This window comes from Peromyscus californicus, unplaced genomic scaffold, assembly GCF_007827085.1.
Source record: "Peromyscus californicus insignis strain IS unplaced genomic scaffold, ASM782708v3 Scaffold_17__1_contigs__length_78620276, whole genome shotgun sequence".
Classification (NCBI taxonomy): domain Eukaryota; kingdom Metazoa; phylum Chordata; class Mammalia; order Rodentia; family Cricetidae; genus Peromyscus; species Peromyscus californicus.
The window spans coordinates 58939115-58960757 of record NW_026294469.1 but is presented as its reverse complement, the minus strand read 5'-3'; the positions used below and the strand labels follow the sequence as shown (position 1 = coordinate 58960757).

General features: G+C 37.6%; 1 protein-coding gene across 1 annotated transcript in view; it reads left to right on the top strand.

The window, feature by feature from the left end:
* LOC128112492 (integumentary mucin C.1-like) overlaps positions 1-18926 on the top strand; it is a 30504-nt gene extending 11578 nt beyond the window's left edge. The window contains exon 2 of the mRNA XM_052741490.1: positions 17481-18926. Within this exon, the coding sequence (XP_052597450.1) occupies positions 17481-18062 (582 nt within the window). The 3' untranslated portion in view covers positions 18063-18926. The remainder of the gene's footprint in view (positions 1-17480) is intronic.
* The last annotated feature ends 2717 nt before the right edge of the window (positions 18927-21643 follow it).

Below are 21643 nucleotides of genomic sequence, written 5' to 3'. Positions count from 1 at the left end.
AGCTTACTTGAGACTAAACCCAACTAGAATTCTCATTTTCCCAATACTTTCATCCTCAGCTACTACTAAGTTCAAATGAGAAGGAAACCTATGGCTTCCACCATCCAACAGCAAGGGAATAATGGGATGCTAGTTTCAAGGGACAATGGTGTGCCTGAAAAACTCAAAGCCTATGTACACAGCCAGAAAGGAATATAACAATAGAAGAGAGAAAGTAAAGTATGGGTCCTCATTTCAGGCAGGGGGTTATCATAGGAGGAAGAGAGCTACTAACTGGGCAGTCAAGGGTAGCTCTCCAGAGACTCAGGTGTCATTGCTGACATCTTGCTTAACTCCAGTGTTCTACTCTATGGAATTAGCCTTACTTCCTTTCCAGTCATTTAGTTTTCCTGTCTTGGCTCTCACCTCCTCACATCTTCCCCCTTGCCTGGATTCAGATATGTTACTTATCCTGTAGCCTGCTCACTATGACCTTGTTTCAGAGTCCTTGCACACAGGGTGAAGTGATGTTGATTGGTTACTATCAGTATATGGCTGTCTGATTGGGTGCTCCAATCTCTAGCATTACTTCCTCCTTTACCTGTGTCTGATACAGAGTCTCCTGGTTGAGGATCTGAGCTTAGTTCAAGGTAACATAAGATACTCTTTCCTTAGAAGCCCGAGAAGTGACAAAGGAGAGACTTGATCTAAAGGAATTACATAAATCAATATTTTTGTTTGCTATTAAACAGCAGAATGTTGTTGCTCTCTGATATTACAGTATCTAACATATAGAGAAAGTAACCTTCTAGAAGGTCTACATTTGTGTGTGTGTGTAAACAAGAGTTCACATGCTCAGTTAGAGAAGATCCCAGCTTGAGAATTCAGGTCTGTGCAATGTTGCAGCCTGACTGAGCTTTACCTTATTTCTGGTTTTAATAAACAGCCAAGTGAAAAGAATGCTTCCCACACATCACAGTGACAGTTTCTGCCAAGTCACAGACACTGTTGCAGAGCTGGTGGCCATTGGTATCCTTGTTTCATTGGCTTTGGTGACCAATGAGTATTCCTGTTTTGGCTTCCAGGAACTGCCACTCTGGGCATTCAAATGGGGGCTTCTACCCCAGAACTAGAACCCACATTGTCTGGTGGTCATACCTTCCTTTTCCTATTTTCCAAACTCATGAAAGAATCCTTGAGCATGAGCTTGTAAGTAATTACAGTTTTTAAAGCAAAATGTCAAAGGTTGTACCAAGTACAACTTCTGTATCACTGAGACTTCACAACTACCTTTGGATATATGGGTACATTTTCCCTATTATGAATAGAGGTTTTATATGCTAAGAAAATTGTCAACTTTTAATGTGTTTATAAGTCAGACAAATATTTGACCCTGAATCTTTGGAGCTCAAAGTTTCTGAGCACTGTATTGTACTGCTATGATGAAGGCCCAAAGCAGAAGGCAATCACTTTTAAATTATTTCCTTAAGGACTACTGAGATAAATATCTTTTTGCTTACCTAAAGATAAGGAAAAATGACTTAGCAGCTGGGAAACTTGGCATTGTTTGGTATTTAAATTTGTGCTAAAAAAAACAAAAAGGCCGGGCGGTGGTGGCGCATGCCTTTAATCCCAGCACTCGGGAGGCAGAGCCAGGTGGATCTCTGTGAGTTCAAGACCAGCCTGGGCTACCAAGTGAGTTCCAGGAAAAGGCACAAAGCTACACAGAGAAACCCTGTCTCGAAAAACCAAAAAAAAAAAAAAAATTTGTCCTTATGTGATTTTAAGAAACTCTATTTTTCTGATAACCCTAATAACCAATATTTACATCATCATCACCACCTCACAAAACTTTATATGGAATTTACTACATGGCAGACTGTGTTCTAATCTATTTGCCTCCATGATCTCATTTAAGCCTTATGTGAAACTCTTCTGGTAAGTTCTGAAATCATTCTGCATGGACACCTGGAGGACTTCCAGGTCAGAGACCTTATTTACAAGCATATCCAAAGAAAGGTAATGGTGGAGTGAATACTAGCCAGGCATATGATACATATGTATGGAAAGTACATAACAAAATCCATTATTTTTAAGCCAATTAGACAAAATGAAAGAACTTGAAAACCTCATCCAGCAGTCTATCTCTATTGACCACCGCCCAAACTTCAGCCTTTGAAGCACAATGCCTCTTAAGTTGTGAGAGGTATTTTATTTAAGTGAGTCCATAACAGTTTCTAAGTCAGGTGCTTTCGTATAGTCAATCAGCAATCTGAGTTGAAATAGTGAGAAATTATGTCAGCAGCAATGCCCAATCTAGGGCAGTACAGTACATTGCTGGAAGCCCTGGATGGGGCCTATTGATGAATGGAGGGACTGCTATGATCATAGTGGAGGGAGTCTGTTCAACCTGACAGAATTAACAGACTTCAGTTCTCCCTTACCTCTGCCATGGTTTTATTTAAAGTGGGTTATGCAAATAGTTACTTTTATATCCAATCTTCTTTTTGAAAATTTGGAATTCCAGGTTGAAGAATATCTGAGGAGATAGTGGACATTTATTTCTAGTAATAGTCAAAACACAAGATCAATTCTTTCCAGGAACTGGAGTTTAAATTTTGAGACCAATGTGCATTATTAGATGATTATGTAAGTCATCTTCATCTTCATATATACTATGATTAGTTGTAATTTTAGTAAACTAAGCCAATAAGCAATCTTTTTGTTTTTAATATGTATGAGTTCATGAAGTGTCTTTTTCTTTACATTCTTTACAGGTAAAATGCAATTTCTTAAGGGTCTGCTCTCTCTGGAAAATATCTTGTGCCTGTGTTACCATAAAAAAACAATTGGGATAGTCATAGTATGTTTGGCATATAAAGTGGGGAATAACACTGGTCCAGTCATTGCCCATAGGACTCTTGAATAATAATTATTAAATAATATTTCCTGAGTCTAGAGTGATTATTACAGCAAATCACTATTACAACCAGAACAATAACACTGAAAACGAGTTCAGCAGCCCACTACTCTGTAGCTATCCCCTATTCTCACAATAGTCAAAAGATCCACACCAGCTGAACACACAGCCAAAGTCAGGCCTCTGTCATCTCTATGAACAGCAAGACTCATTTAGTCCCTGTCCACAGGAACCGCTGCTCTCACTACAACTAAGTCAATGACTACAGTAATCGCCAGTCTGGTAGCTGAACCTCAGTCCAGTTCCTTTCCAACGAATTCATTACCAGGAGTGGGGATGGTGACTTTACCTTTATCTACTACTGCAAAGATCACTGGCACTGTCACCTCCACATTGACTGGGTCTGCTACTATAACACTAACCACTCCTGCTTCAACAGAACTCACAGCAACTCACCCATAAATGAAATCTGAAAATAGTTTTACTTCTGTGGCAATGCAACAGGTTAAAAATTGTGACAGCAACCATACAAATCTCTGATCACAGAAAATGTGATCAGCAGTTGCCACTGCCTCCACCACTATTTCAGCTCACTTACTACTACTCAGAACACCAGCCAGACATCATCCTCACCAGCAGCCAATCTGCACTACGGCATCAGCTGAGCTTTTAATCCTAATGGAAGTCATAATAATAAGGATATACATAGCACTGAATCAATCCTGGAACAATTCCTGTTATAACAAGTACTGCTACTGTAACTAAAGCTGCATCTACCAGAGCAACCAGGATTGTCACCAGAAACAGCTACCACCAATAACTAAATCTAGAGGCTCATTGGATATCATCATGAATGTATTGCCAAAGTAGCTATTAACGTTCATGTCAATTACCCACTCCTTTTCTTTTTTTAACTACTTTTTCCTTAAACTACAAATACAACAGTTTCTTCTGGGCTGATACATCAGTTTCATCAGCCACGAGAACTTAGACGGCACCCACAAATATCAAGTTCCACAGAATTGACAACCGTAATACTGATGGCAGCTTTTACAACTGAACCTACGAGCACAGGCTTGAATAGAGTTTCAAGTGCCTGAAAGTTAGTATCTGCTTAGTATATGATCACAGTATCAAGCACAACAGTACCTCCTGTAATTTATGCTACAACCAAAACAGCCACACCATTTTGTTGAACTATTGTCACAGCAGTTGGCAGGGGGAACAGCTCTGGTGTCTTCTGCTTCCATGGAAGTGGCCGAAGTCATTGTCACCACTCTCAATCACTACCTTGGCGCTCTTTGTCTTCTGGGCTTCTCCTGCTCTCATCCCTGCCTTTGTGGCTCACCCCAACTCTCTCCTGGTGTATCACGACCACCCAAGGCTTGGCGAGGGCTAGGGTTGGTGTGGTGGAGGGGGTCTGATGACATTAGCCCATTGCCAGTGTCCCAGCGTCACACAGGCACCCAAAGCTGCCACTTCTCTGCCTGTTAGATCTTATTTCCATTTGGACAGCGTTTTGTCAAGGGTTTGATAATATCTAATATCACTAAGATTTTAGTTCATTGAGTTTTCCTGGCACAATAATTAAACTTTAACAATGATTCTCCAAGCAATTTGCTGAAAACTCATAGCAAAATTCTTAATAATATTGGATATTATTCCTTATCTGTATAATTTTTGTTTTGAGGAAATTAAATGGTCCAACAATGGAAAGGAAGAATTTTGCTCCTAAGAGCATTTTGCTTTTTAGTCATAGCACTGAACTCATGCCATGCATTTTCTATGAACCCACACAGATTAATTTTAAGTACCATTTAAGTACAATTATTATTATATTTTATATATTATATATAGTATATATATATATATAATTGTATATATTAAGCAACAAAGTATGGTACTTAAAATTAATCTTATATTTTATATATTATATATAATATATATATAATTGTATATATTAAGCAACAAAGTATGGTACTTAAAATTAATCTGTGTGAGTTTATAGAAAATGCATGGCATGAGTTCAGTGCTATTATTAAAAAGCAAAATGCTCTTAGCAGCAAAAAAATCTTTAAAAAAAATTTTTCCTTACAATTTTGCTATTTAGCACCACAGTTACTAGAATTGTTTGATGTTTTTTATGTAAACTTATAGTTACTCAGTTAAACATTAAACATGTTCCAAGGGCCCAATTCCCAAAATACTGAAGGATACACAGAAGGACCATTAACATAAAAGAGCCCAATAATAAGTAATTTGAATATTTCTTGTTTACTTAGAATTCTTGACTATTACAGAGGTTTAAATAGATGTTGCCATTTTGGGACTCCTAGGTTCTTCTCAGCCCCACTTCATCAGAAACAAAGAGAGTAAGCCAGGAATAGTACATATTCATAAACACCTTCAGAGCTGATCCAGTGCAGAGCCAGTTTTAAGTCATAAGGCCAATCAATAAAGTGAGGACTTTCTGCAGTGGGATACATTACTAGTGAGCTTGGTGAAACGAATTCAAAGTCTAAAGTAGTTTTAAATCACTAAAAGTAAAATATAGTTTTAAGATGAGAAAGAGAAACATGAAATAAAATACTACCAAGCCTAGTTCAATATGTGAAAAAAAATTGCATTTAGATGTGACATCTTATTTTACTCAGAAAATGGAAAAAGAATGGTGAAAATTTAAAAGATATATTCAATAGCTACAACAACAATAATGATAAATGCTAATGTTTCTTCAATTGGGCTCCATGAGAATAAGTTTTAATAATTATCACAGAATTTTATTGATATGTAAATAAACATTGAAGCTGTAATGTGTTACCTTGAAAAGAAATGCATAGAGCTATAGTCTGAAGATCGTACACTTCACTGGATATGCTTTATCGTATTTCAGTGTTAAAAGTAAATACAAGCTGGGCGGTGGTGGCGCACGCCTTTAATCCCAGCACTTGGGAGGCAGAGCCAGGCGAATCTCTGTGAGTTCGAGGCCAGCCTGGTCTACAAAGCGAGTTCCAGGAAAGGCACAAAGCTACACAGAGAAACCCCACCCCCCCAAAAAAAGTAAGAATACAGCACACTTCAATGTTAGTTGAGATCATAGGCATTTGGTTATATAAGGAATTGGCCTTTCTAGGTTTTGAGAAGCATTTAATGGAGAATATAAGCAAGAATTAAGAATAGTGATTACCTCTAACAGGAAGGGCAAGAAGAGTTGGTGGATAACATGTTCAGGAAGACCTGGTTCTAATTATACACAAGGAAATGTTCTCTCTGAACTGGGTGATGGGAATTTGACTATTTCCCAGATTTCATTACAAGGAATAGACCAGTATTCTAATACATAAGTTGGTTCTTAACACACATGTTCACAGTGGGGCTTGTGCATGTCATGTGATGTGAAAAATATATTAAAAGGGATTCAGAGGAGGACAAAGTTAAAAAAGTCTGAATATTCATAGGTCATGGAAATAGTCTGAGATTTTACCCTAAGGGAATGAGGCAACATTTAGGACTTTCATCAGGATAGTGATTTAAGTAGGTTCATATTTTAAAAAGTACTTTCTGGCTACTATATAAGGAATTACTCTGGGGACAAATGTGGAAATTAGAAGGCAGTTATATGTGATTCCCCTGAAGTGGAATTATATAATCAATATTCACATTTCAACATCTAACAGAGCCATGACTATAAAGAACAGTCACCAATACAATCATCCATATTACAATTGGAATTACTTTAGGATTATTTGGAATCACTTTTACTGATAGTAGCTGCTATTTGATTGGATATTCCATTAGTGATTTTTACTTTCTTTCTCTAAAGGCTACTTTTGTTTTTCATTTCTCAATTCATAGAATCCAGACCTGGTGGTAAAGGCCTATAATCCCAGATACTTGGAGGGCTGAGGCAGGAGGATCTCAAGTTAGGACCAGACTGGGTTATACAGAGTGAGTGAAGACCAATCTGGGCAACTTTTGAAACTCTGTCTCTAAAGGAAAAGTAAAGAAGAAGGTTGTGGGTAAATTGATCAGTGATAGATGGCTAGCCTAGCATGTGTCAGATCCTATGTACAATTCTCAGTGCTGTAATCAATCAATCAATCAACCAACCAACCAATAATCAGTCAGTCATCCAATTGACTTTTTTTACATTCTGTTGACTTCCGTTGTCTATGTAACCTAATTAATCTCTCTTTTTGTTATACTCACACTCTACCTCTAGACCATTCTTCTGTATTTCTCTGTAACCCTGGCTGCTTCTGCCAAGCTGTGTTAGTCTCATGGCCTTCATCCACAGCTTCCCTTAGTCCTCTTTTCCTGTGTATGTGTACTGAGAGCCTTTAAGCTCAGGATCTGAATTTGCCCTTTCCAAATCATGACCACGCTCATTCCCCCCTTTGCTTTCCTAATAAGGTGATCATTACCTTAATAGGTTTATTTACACTGTATCTTATTGCCCCGCCTCACTGTCCCTTCTCCACTATCTCTCCAGAGCAGAATTTACTGTAACTTCCTCCAGTTATGCCTCAATTTTCCCCAATGGCACATAGAGAATCCTTTCCCAGAAAGAGGTTCTATGAGCTGCTCCAGCTCTGTGAAGCTGTTATCCTGTCCTCCATTCCATGTGAGGTCAATCTTGAGCTCTGAGACTGCTGGATCTGACTGTATACTGAGCCCTGAACAGAGCTGTAACCTCCCACCCCAGCCTTTGTGTCCCACTCTAATCCTAGGTTTAGAATTATCCAAACCTGTTGATAATCCACTTATGGTTCTAGACCAATCAGCACCAATTTCTTCCTAAGAACTGAGATTTTCTTCAGTTTGCATCCTGAGTTCACATTCTAATATCCAGTCCATTTGTTGCAATTGATTTTACCAAGTCCAAGAACTCTGTCTCCTTTTTTATGTCCATTACTGCACACTCTCACACTTTTGGTGAGTGAACCTTAGTTTCTGGACCAAGGCACCTGCAGTCCTTAGAGAGCTCCGTCTGCACACATAGCTGTCATTTTCCCATGCTCTGTGAACTTAAGAACAGTTGTGTGATACACAGCAGAGTTTGCAGGGCCATGAGCCATGTCTCCACCCTGGGAGTTGCTGAGTTCTCATAGTTGACTTCTGGCATTCTTTAGTCACCTGAACAGCTTTAATTTATGACACCACTACCCTGGCTTGGTTTTCAGGAAACATACAGACTTCCTCCATGGGCAATATTCCTTTTGGCTGGAAATCCTACTTGGAATAGAAAATGAACATCTCCAAACCAAAGGTTCAACAGTTGTACATATGCTCTTTATAAGTGAGATCAAACTCTGAATTGTCCTTAAATTCCTCCCCCTAATTCTTAGGGCATGTGGCGCACATTGAGAAATTAATAATTGGCTATCAACAAGAAATATATGAAGACAATCTTGTAAACGGTCACAGAACATATTCATGTCTCATCAGAAAAGTGGGGATAATAATTCTTATAGGTATTTTAAGGATTAGATATAAATAGTGTCCTACGCACACACTGGAATAGACCTAAATGTCCATAATTTTAGTAAATTTTAATCAAATATTATGTCACAGACACCACTGCAACCATTACCATCAAACTATTCTTGTTTTATTTTTCAATAGACTTTATTCTTTAGATCATGTTTTAGATACATAACTTGAGTGGAAGGAACACAGAAAAAATATGATTACAAAAGTATTTTGATTGATTATCCCATAAATAGCAAGCCTCTGGCACTACTAACATACTCAACTGGAGGGTACATTTCTTACAACTGATTGAACCTGAATTTTATTATTTTCACATCCCATCTTTTCTTGAGACAGAATCTCCTTATGTCGCATGAGAAGGTCTACACACTGTGTACCCAGTTTGAACTGAAATAGTGACAATCATTCTGCCTTAGGATCTCAAGTGCCTAGGTTACAGGCATGTCTTCAGTCACATTTTTAAATACCAGTCATAAATGTTTATTTAATATTTGAAGTCTTTGATGAAGTAGCTCTTCAAAGCAAAAAGAACAAAACGGGACATCGTTATCTCTAAATAGCTGTCGATGTTTCTCATCAGAATACTTTCCAGCTTCTAATTAGGGCCTATAGCTCACATTATGTACTGTAACAGTTTTATTTTGGGTAGCAGGAGGAAAAGAATTTGGGACTCATAAGGAAGGGAACTTTTTACGTAGTGGGTTGCCCTAAATAACAATATCTACCTTTAAATATTTTTATACCAAAAACTAAACCATTAGTGCATGGTTTTCACAAATGCTTGTATGTATGTTTGTATCTGATTAGATAGTCTTTGGTATCAGAACAAAGAAGGGCCTATTTTGAAAACAAAAATGAAAAGTTAAAATTCCCTGCCAAAAGAATAGGTGAAGAGTGTGAAGAAATATTGCCATGACCATGAGGAGCTGTGGCAATGACCCTGCATGAATCATTTATAAGATAAATCAGAGAGGAAATTCCTGCTTTCCAATCAGTGTTTACTGAGAAAAAAGAACCCCTGGAAGACTTTTCATTCCTGCATACACAAAATATTTTTTCCTTTTTCAAGATGTCCAAGTGTCCTGATGTGAATACAATGACTCCTTAGCTGTATTCATTATATTATATATACATTAATCTGTATTCATTGTCTTGATGATTTCTGTAGATGAGAACACATTTGAATGTTTTTATAAATATTACCTCACATTCTTCATATAGTGTGTATCTGGAGAGTAACTGTTACATTTTATTATAGACATTAATTATTGCCTTCAATAATTTTATAAGACCAAATTCAAATGCTGTAACTTAAAAGTTGCTGACAGATAATAAACAATAAAGAAGGTGAATCTTGTGTTATTTTCAGTTAGGAATACAGGCCTTAAGTCAGTCCTTACAGAGTTAGGAGATGCCTACAGAATTTCCTCTGCCAGTTACAAGTAGTACATGATAGCTGCCTCTGGTTATTGCTAATTAATGCCAATTATATGATTAAACTATACCCACATTCTTTAGCTATTCCAATTTTGTAGACAGCACCTTTACTAAGAACCAGAGCAACTTAACTCAGTAAAATGGTCTTTGCATAGCTGAGTCCAGATTAGAGATGTGTCACTGTAGTATGGACTTATCTGTCACCTCTTTTGAAAGGGCTAGCATACAAAAAAGGTCCAAAAAGTTCTGAGAAAGAAAATAACCCACTGAATTGATTTTACATTGCCTGCAATGTGTATTAAATTAGTTGACTTTGTCAACCACAGCCAGACTGAATGAAACCAATGCAACAGAACCAGGTATATTTTGGTCAAGTAAGTCCTTATCCTCCTCAAATGTGCCTAGTTAATAATAGCGAGATTTTCCTCATTAAACATAGAGCTATTGTCTTAGTTCTTTGATTTTGTATTTACAGAAATACTCAAGTAATTAGTTTTTGTACAGAGAATATTATATTTTGTCAATAATTGATGAAAATTTTGTACTTTTTGTGATAGTTTTTAACGCATCAGTGGCTCCATACAAATCTAATCTGAAAGTTTTTATTTTTTTTTTGTAGTTTGAAATTTTTAATGGTGCTTACCAGTTGGTTGGCTGTTACTTCTTTATCTATTTAGTAATGGGTAATTAAATCAATGTGATATAAAACAATTACTAGTAATACCCATAGTAATAAAATCATTAATCCCACAATAATAATGGCAGTTAACAGTGAGTGAATGCACACTATGCTAGACATTCATTCTTTGTATCACTTTACACTATCTCATTCAATCACCCCAATAGTTAATTATTGAAGTAGAGTGAGGTCAGATAACAGTCCTAGTAAAGAAGTAAATATAATTTCCTATGAGATGAAGAGTCTCAGATAATTCACATATATGAATTTCTGTATTTTGGTGTGTGTGTGTGTGTGTGTGTGTGTGTGTGTGTGTGTGTGTGTGTGTGTGTGCATGTATTGCATGGTGCCTACAAGAATATGCTGGCATGCATGTCCATATGTGTTCACATGGAGATCAGAGCAGGACACTTGGCAATCTTCTCTTTTGCTCTCCACTTAATTATCTTGAAACAGATTCTTCACTGAATGAGAAGCTCACCAGGTGGCTACACTGGCTAATCAATGAGCTCTTCAGATCAACCTATCTCTCCTCCCATTGCTGGGGTTACAGACAAAAGACCATGCCCAACTTTTTCAGTGGTTGCTTGAGTTTTAAATTTGTGTCTTCATGATTGCAGGCAAAGTGTTCTTACATACTAACTCACCTTCCCAGGCTCATATTGGATCTTTTTTAAAACAGTCTTATTCTCAGTTCAGGTTTCCTTCAGATTCACGGGAATCCTCCACTTTCAGTCTCCCAAATACTATGATTACAGCCTCTACAGTGTTTTTGAGATGCAACAAAAACTTTTGCCCAACATCCATGAATCTATTTTATTTTCACACTCACTTTGCCTTCTTCTCCCCTCTTCAGTCCACATTTTAAGAAAACGCACTGCCTGAAAGCTTTCGTCTACAAACCCATTCATTTAAAATTCCCATCTATCCCTCCCTTTCATCATTTTAGAGTTATAGTGACTATTCATTATCTCTGAATTCTCTTTGTCTCCTAGCAAGTACATTTCTTGAGAATAAAAATTTTGTTGTTGTGAAGGTTTTTTTCTGTTTGCATATCTAAGGAGTGCATAGCAAGTATGTATCATAAACACAATAAACTCTTCTGTTTGGTGTCAATTGTGTGAAGGAGTTACTCTGAAAATTTTTGATGAGTAAAGAATAATAACTACCATATATAGTGTGTTAGTTTATGTAGTTGGAAGTTTTCCTGTGTCCTGCCCAGTCCACAACCACTCAGACCCAAGTAAACACACAGAGGCTTATATTAATTTAAGCTGCTTGGCCATTAGCTCAGGCTTACTACTGACTAGATCTTACACTTAAACTCAGCCCATTTCTGTTAACCTATATGTTTCCAAGTGTTCCAAGGCTTTATCTGTGTGCCATTACATGATACTCCCTGGATGGTGGGCTGGCGTTTCCTGACTCAGCCTTCCTCTTCCAGAATTCTCCTTGTCTGCTTATCCCGCCTATACTTCCTGCTTGGCTACTGGCCAATCAGTGTTTTATTAAACAGTGCACAAAAGCATTATTCCACAGCATTGACATCACAATAGCATACTATTCATAGTCCGGCACAATGGGAAGGACAGTGCCGTTAGCACTGTAAGGTCTGGGCTCAGGAGGTTGCTATTGTGTAGTTATAACAAATCACGTAATTCCTTTTGCTTCAACATTCTTCTTCCAAGAGGACCTGAACAGGCTATACCTGATTAGCTATGAAAGAGTACAGATGTCCTACCTGCCAAGGTGGTTTGCAACATGAACATAATTAACACTCACGTAATATAAAGGAGGAAGATGGATGATACACATTCCTCAAAATCAGATTAAGTGTAGTAAGTAATAGTCTATCTAGAGTTTTTGTTCTCAGAGAGTAAGAAGATATTACTTTCTAAGGTCACACTTCATTTGTTTTTGATAGGAGTATTTAATTCTAGAATTGCAGCCATGGCATTTTTGCTCACTTGTGTTTCATCTTTGTAGTCAAGCACTTGTACAAATGGCCAGGAAGCTCATCATCACACATGTTGGTGTCCATCTCCAAATGATGTAACTGGAAATGTATCTTCTAACTTGTCTGGAGTCTTGGTGAGCCCAGGAATCCTTTCACTTTCAGAATGTCAATCCCCAGAGCCATACAGCACACAGGTAAGGTGTGCTGTCTTTGCTTTGGGCCAGATTAGGATATGTTGTACAATGATATGCACTTGAGTCTGTTTTTTCCCACATAATATGGTTAGGAAATTGTCTATGTACATATTGTGTATTTGCTGTATACTCAGTATAATTACAAAAGTCACTGTGAATCAATGCTTTGAAAGATTGCTATTTGATCTATTTTCACAGATCCTACTTCATGGAATCTACTCTATGGGTGACTGCTTGATTTTCTTACACTGTTTTCTTATGGAACTTCTAAAGCTGTGTGTGACAACCTATTTGGATCTCTGAATTCTGACCTTGGTGCATGAGAGCTTTACCTAAAATACAAACTGTTATTTGGAGTGTATCCAATACCTTTGGAAGTCAATCTTAGCTTTTTGGTTCTTGACCCCATGTTCAATTGGCTAAATTACTTTTATATCACAATTCTATCTCTAAGTACTCATCCATGAGAAAGAGGATCTTGACTATAATTGACTGGTGTTTGACAATTTGGCTGGTTCCTCAGTCTGATATTTCTTCTTCCCACTACACTATTTGCTATTTGAACCAGAACTTAGACTTTGAGTCTAATTTCTTGATTGTTGATAAAAATGTCAACCATGTATATTATATAATGAATACAGTTTGATGGATATATTTTCTTTGTAACAGTTAAGTAATCCATAGCAATTATAGACTTGAGAGAGTTCTTAGTAACTTCTAGTCTGCTGGTTTTTAATCCTGACTGCACAGTGGAATCACCTGAGGACTGTAAAACATGCCAAGAGCTGACATTAACCTTATCTTAATGATGTCAAAACTCTGGGTTGGAGTTAATGCAACAAAACAAAACAAAACAAAACAAAAACCCAATGTGAATCTGATGTGCAATCAGTAATGACATTGACTGACCTAGCCCTTCATGCACCATTTAAGGCCAAGGAAAATAAGATTTTTAAACAGCTCATCATCTTTGCTAGAGGTAGCCAAAATGCAAGAAGGGATTATCATTGTTTTCTAACTTGTAGTATATTTCACTAAAGGAATCCTTTGAAATTTCTATAAAGCAGTGTTCTGGACCCCTGCGAGATGTGCATGTCTTCAGTGTTACTTCCCATTCTCCAGACTTTTAAAGCTCCTATCACAGGGCTTTTCCCAGGCTTGCCTTGGCTTTGGTTGCCCTGTCTCTAGCTCTCATCTTGCTCCAGCTTTTTTGGTGCCACAGATTTTTTTTTCATAAAACACCGTGGTTTACATCTTGCATTTAAGTCTCACTCCATCTCTCTGGATATTATAAGTTTTAGATTCTATTCCTTAAGGGGCTTACTGTCAACCAGGTGATAAGAAATAACTTTTGATCTTCAAACTCCTGTTTCTAACCCCAAATTATACTACCTTGAGAACTAGTGATTTTATGGGTGTTATTTCTAGTATAAATTTGTTTTAAGGGGGCCCCAGAAACTCCTCAAACAGAATAAACTACTGCCATTTCCTTGGCTGCCTCCCAGAACTTGAAGACAAGACTCTATGGCTGACAATATCACAGTTCTTTAGACACTGGATTTGGAGATGGCCAATTAGAACTGATCTAGAAGCCTTCTCCCTTAGGACTAGCTCTCACAGTATTGGAAGGGGTTATTGTTCTGGGAAAGTCATTGTTGTGGTTCATAGGCTTTACAACTGGATAAGACTATTGTTTGATTTTCTCTGTTGGCAATATCCCCAGTGATACAATAGTGGCATTTTTATCCTCAGATAATCAACATTTATCGAATTAGAACTGAGTGCCTCTCAACAGAAGGCAATAAATACCTGTTCTTATAAACATAGCTAATTACCCGTGGCTAGAGATGTCATAGGCCATGAAGGAGAACTTATGACCACAAACACAAACTTTTGAGGAAGTCCTTTTTATTGTGTAACTCCAGATGTTAATCTCAAGAAAAAATGATGACTGTGTCCTTCTGGTCTTACTAGGGCCTAGGTAGCCACCTACATATTGAAGAACAGAAAGTTATAAAGGATTACTATTATAATTTAATACATCACCTAACAATCAGCATTCCTTCAAGAACTGGGTATCCTAAGAATAATTTTCTAAGCCTCTACACTGTATTATTCTTTTCCTAATGACATAACCATTGACTAGTATTAAGCATTAGAGCAAAATTAAGTGTCAGTGGTCCCTGCACCCTATAATAGGGCTACTATTTGACATTACATATGGTGGATGGAGGACAGAAAAGGTTTTTTTATCAATGATAAGTGAAGAACAAACATAGCATACTCATCTGATAAACTTGCCTGTGCCAATGTCCTAATTTACAAGTAAGTACATCGAGGAAACAGAGCAGAGGCCCATGTAATCCAAGGATGTTGCTCAAGCTCAAGGCATAGTGGAAGAAAACTAGGACTAGAGGATGTCAGAAGGGATGGAGACAAATTGGACAATGCTGGAATAGGGCATAGTGAGTTAAGGGGCCTTAACAATGGGCTTGTATTCTTCAGGGATGACCCACCCACCCCATTCTAGCTAGTGGAACTGAATGACTGGGATGGGAAACATTTGATGAAACAGAGAAGTATTATGGATGAATTGAAGGTATATTTGAGACATCAAAGGAGTGGTATCTGTATTCATTTGAAGACTGGAGGATAGACCTGAACTGGAGATAACCTTGAGAGTCATTCAGTTACGTGTGGTAAACCATGGAAATGATGGGACAGATTGAAGGGTGGAAGATTGGCCCTTTATTGCCCACCATTTGACTTGGAAATAAAGTTTCAGTGAAATATAGTGTCCTTCATCTTATACTGCACACAAAATGACTACTTTCACACCCGTGGCGGATTGTAGTAAGTGTGATAGAAACCGAAAATACATATGTAAAGAAGATTGCTGACTCCAAAGTAACACTGGACAAGACAGAACATGGGAGCATTAACAGTCAAGACTGAGCATAAATAATGAGCCTTCAAAAGAAATTGGGAAGATTCTGGGGAATTAGGAAGAAATCAAAGAGACTGGAATATCACAGAAGCAAATGAAAGAGATGGTGCCAAGAAAAAAAAAAAAGAAGGAATAGTTCCCAAAGGCAGTTGTTGCCAAGAGCTTAAGTCAGAAGAGGGCTTGAACATGTCAGTAAGATCTTAGTTTGTGATTGTCATTGATGACATTTTCAGCGGCATGATGGGAACTAATGCCACATTGCATAGGGTTGAAGAATTTGTCTACTGCACGTAGACAAATACTGGGGAATTTCATTTTTTTCAGAGAAGGGGAAAAATAGCTAGGAAGGTTTTGGCATCAAAGGGGATTTTTTTTTGTATATGTGTAAAATGGGGCAGATTGGAACATTAGGAACTGAGGAAACTGGCAAGTATTCAATCTATGAGGAAGAGAGGGTAATCAGAAGAGAAAGTTGCTGTAAAGGCTAGAGAGACTGACATACAAAGGACAGGGAGTCACTCTCAGGAGCAGACATATTCCCCTGGCAGCAGTCAAGAGTAATGGGGAGTTGAGGCTTCATAGACTTTTCATCAATAGAAGTTTGCAGAGTTTTCATTTGGCGGTTTTAAGTTTTCCGAAGCAGCAGGAAGAAATTAAAGTCTTGACTGGGAATGAGAAAGGACGATACATATGTGAGGATGGATGGGTGGACATTATAGACTGGAAGAGAGAGGGGCTGAGAAAGTTTTAAAATATTGAGACAATAGCTTAACCCGAGACACACAATAGGATGATAGAACAAAGCATAAGATCCTGAGGATGGTGACAGCATGTTAGGACTGATGTTACTCTTTCTAGGTGCTTGGCTTCCCCACCAGCAGACCTGCTCCAGAGAGAGCAGGGAGATTGATTTGTCACAGAGGTCACAAAAACAGGGACATGTCAGAGATTCTTTTTGAAATAATGCAGCAGAAGGAGGATAAGGAGGGATATTGTGAAATGTGGACTCATGAAGTAGAAGTATTGGTCAATCTCAAAGTCATTATGGAACAATCGGGCCAATAACCAGAAGGGAAGACACAGTGATCACAGCACAGAATTCCTAAAGGCAGTTTGGGGGAAATGCCAACACCCAGAGGAGATGAAGAAAATGTCTCATTGGATGTATTTTTTTGTTCACATGATAAGACAAAAGTATATAAAGGATGGAGGATGACTAGAGCATAGAGAATTTTAAGACAGTGAAACTACTCTTTACAATACCATAGTGTTATACCTCTCACTCTCCTATATATGACATGAGTTTATATGTTTTTTATATATATATATATATATATATATATATATATATATATATATATACACATATATATACATACACATACACACACACACACACACACACACACATATATATATATATAAAATAAATTTTTTATTTACCTTCAAGTAAAATGTGGACTCTAGGTGCTAAGTGTATATCAGTATGGGTTCATTAGTTGTAACAAAGCATACTATGGTAGGAGCTGTTGACAGCTGGGGAGTTTGGGCTCCTTGGTTACAAAATGTATGTAGAGTATCTATGTATCTTCTCATCAGTTTTGTTGTAAATCTAAAGTTGCCATATAATTTAAAGTCCATTTTTTTAAAAATTAAAAGAAAATATAATGAGAAAAGAGATATTAACAGGCTTGTCTTTTTTCCAACATTGGGGAATTTCTTCCAACCTGGCCATAATCAGGATTTCAAAGTCAAAAGTTCAGATATTTAGTGATTCAAACAATGTTAACACAGTAAGTTAAAAGAAATACAAAAGATGATAAATCACAAGCATTTTCCTTTATTACTAATATTCTAATTTATACTTTTCATAGGTGGCTGGAAATAGTTGTGGTGACTGGTCCCTGTGGAAAGTCTTCCTGGCTAGTCTATTAGCCTCTGTGCTAACAACAGTGATTGGGGTACTCACACTGAGCCTGGTGAATAGAAACAATTCCCCCATTGTTATTCACTTACTCTCCAACACTGAAGCACCTATAGTTACTCCTGGAACAACCTCTACTACTTCTCAAAACAGAGTGGCCACTTCCACAGGGTCTACAACTGCCATGACATCCCCTGAAACAACAGCCATAACAGCCACAACAGCCACCACAACTTCTACTGAGCCAGCAAGGACATCCACTTCAACCCAGCCAACAACCTCTGCAGCATCCACTGAAATGAGTGCCACAATGGCCACGGCCATGACTTCAACTCCACCTATAACCACAACAGCCACCCCCATGACTTCATCTGGATCCATGAGTACAGCTGCCTCAACCCAGCCCACAACCTCTGGAGCCCCCACTGAAACGTCAGCCACAACCATGGATTCAACTCAACATTTAACCACATTATCTACAGCTTCAAGTGAAACCACATCCACCACCAGTGTTACAGAAACCAATGTATAACCCAGCACAGAAGAGGTCGTGTACACCACTGCTGCACTTGGAACTCCATCTGGAGCTCCTTACTCACAATTGCAACAGTTGCTTGAACCAAGATGCCACCACCTTAATAAGCCCTCTAACAGCGGAAGCTTCAATAGCACTAGGTGTTACTACAAGTAGACACAGCGGACAATCAAAACAATCATGGCTTTCCCCATCATTTTAATGGAAACTTTGTTCAACTGAATTGACAACTACTACTATAGTACTTCCATTTAACCTACAATGGTAACTTCTGCTTATTCTACAATAACAGTGCTCTTTACTCTCCTTCACTAAGTTATAATCGCCATCTAGTCATGGGAGCCTGCAACAAACACCACTTTAGACTTAACAGAATTACTGTCAGTCATAAAAATAGCTTCTTGTACATCAAGTACACTTTTAGTTATCATTAATATCAATCACCCTACAGTTACTTTCACACTGACTTTTCTCCAAACATAAATTGTAGTTATCTCTTCCATACCAGCTGAACTCAATATGTCTCAAGCATGCCCACAACAAGGATGCAACTTGAAGAATAGTAATTTGGACCACTATGAATGCAATAATTATCCCAATTTTCACAAAACCAACATAGAATTTCTAAAAGTGCCAAAATTTTTAATATGACTGAACTTTTCGGTTATAAGAATCAGAACTTGATTCTGTAGCTCCAATAGAATAATTCTGTATGGGAAAATGATACAACTGGTTCACTTAGGAGCTCATTACGAAGCTTCATCTAAAATTTAACAAAGTCAGGCATTTAGATTTTAGTATGTTTTGCGTATGCTCATAACACTGCATTTCCCTGTGCATAAATTGTCTGCATAAAATAGAAGTTTTTATACAGAGGAGATTTAGACAAATTTATTTATAAAAATGTAAAAATCTAAAATAACTGTTTCCTCTCTGTTGAAATGTGTTGTTTCTTCATTTTTCTCCATATTGTAAATACTTTCTAATAAATTGTATTATAATACACCTGAGTGTCTGAATCTGTATTTTAAAAGAAATAACTGACTTTCTTCAACTTTGTAAGCCACTCAGTTAAATGGTATTTCTTGGATCTGTGTCTGACAGCACTGACGGGGTACAGAGTTGTAATAGAGTCGTAGAGTAAGTGAAAAATACACCCATTCAGACTGTTCATTCATAATTTCAAAATTCCTTCAGCATTTATGGTACAATTAATGGTGCCCCGAAATTACTAAATCAAGGTCTTTGGTTGGAACTCACAATTTATAATGTAACAAAAACGTAACAGATGATTGCAATGCCCATGAAAATTTGAAAATCATAGACTCAAAGGTCAAAGACTAATAATGACATTGTCTGAAGTGATAAAAATTATCATTAAAATACTGAAAAGCAGAATTATGTTCTCAGCATGCAAGAAAAGCCCATAGGTAAAGGTATGTATGAAGACTACGAGCAAAAATTTATTTAATTGATGCATCTATGATTAAAAAGGGCATGCTTCATTTACTAAATGGTAAAGGCATGTTTTAAAGAAAAAATAACTAAAATTTCAAGATTTTTATAAATATTAAATAATTTAATCTTATACTTTGGACACAAGGAGATAGTCATTGGTGATATTGATAAATGTGCTATTTTATTTATATTTGCCTAGAAGTAATGACATTTCAGTAACTACATTACTTTGGGTAATAATTCATATTGTCCTTCCCTTCCTCTCTGATGTTTTGATTGACACTATTGACATAATTATCTATCATATGTTCAGTCTCTCTCTCTCTCTCTCTCTCTATATATATATATATATATATATATATATATGCATATGTATTTCTTTATAGATTCTTTGGGAATTTCAAATCATGCACCCCAATCTGCTCACCTCCCAGTCCCTCCATATTTTTATCATTTTAATAATAGGTGCTCTAACTGGGATGAGATGATACCATTGCGGTAAAGGAACACAGTTCCAGCAGTTGAAATTTACATTATAATGGAAGATGGAGTAAGCGTCAAAGATTTGAAATTGAACAAGTAGTGGGTGTGAAGACAGGAGCACCATATCTAGAAAGTTCTCAGTCTTAACCCTATTGATTGCCTTTTCATGCTGAATAATTCTGTAGGCAACTGTCAGATGTAGTGGAGCATGTCCAACAGCTTTTATGCCTCCTACTCATTAGGAATTGGCAGCACCTGCCTTCTGTTATGATGACCCAAAATACCTTCATTCATTGCCAGAATGTTGCTAGCTGGATTAAATGGGTTGAAAATACAGATACAAACCTTTTCCTAAACATATAAATATGAGCTTTTATAATGACAGTCATCAAAGTGAAAACAAAATGAAACCTAGACATGTAGTTCACCTGCTTTTGAGGCTCTAAACAAAAGATTAAAAACTATCCTCTCTCTCTCTCTCTCTCTCTCTCTCTCTCTCTCTCTCTCTCTCTCTCTGCATGTGTGCATGCATTTTGCTTAAGCTGTGCTTGGCAGAGCACATATGTGGAAGTCAGGAGCTTTGTGGATTTGGCTCTAGACTGTGATGACATGGGTTGACGAATCCAAATTAAGATTGTCAGACTTGCACACTGAGCATGCTTTACCCATCAAGGCATCTTACAGGCCCTAAAACAGAAGAGTTCACAGTGAGATTGAACAAGATGACCTCGGGGCCTGTTCCAATGCTGTCTGGTGACTTTGCTTCTTTTTCATTCAAACGACTCTCATTAATAAGCTTATTATTGTAAGAACAAGTTCTGTGCCCATCATTCAAAGCAGTCTTAAGATCTTAGCTTTCTGACCTGAAAAAGAAAAAGAAAACAAGATTAGAATGGATGAGCCCTGAAGCATCTTGCAGTCTCACTTTGGGAGATCCCCTAAACCAGATTAAGTAAGAAATAAGTTAACACCAGTACTACAGGCTCTTGTCAGTGTGCGACTCCTAGCCTGGTTCTGTTGGGTTCATGGAGTCTGGTGAAGTCACCTCTGAGGATGATGTCATCCTCACTTTTGATATTAAGTACAAACTGACTTCACACAGTAAGATGTAAGTTCTTGCCTCTCTCCTTCGTTCTTAATGTCACTTGGCCTATGATGCTTTTCTGTCCTTTGTGGTTATGACATTGGCAATTTGGGAGAGTACTGGCCCGTGGTTATGTAGAATGACTTTCAGTTTCTTACATTTTCTTTTACTAAATCTGGTCCTATGAACTTGTGAGAAGAGTGCCTGAGGGGCAAGGAGCCATCTTACCATGTCATACTGGAGGGATATAGGTCTCCACACAAAGAAAGTCACTGGTTTTATCAAACCCAATCATTTGGTTAAGGCCATGTTTGTCAGATTCCAAACTGTAAAGTGCTAGTTTTCTTCTATGTTTCGGTAGTACTTGGGATCCAGTCTCTGAGGACAGCTCAGTCCCAGAGTTAACATGTTTCGCAGCATCTTTATCCTCCTCTCTTTAGGTGTCAATAGTGTCCAGTCCCTGTTGTGATGGCCCAAACCCTTCTAAATACGGCAAATGCTGCTGGCTAGATCAAGTAGGCTTATAAACCCATTAAACTATACACTTAATTTT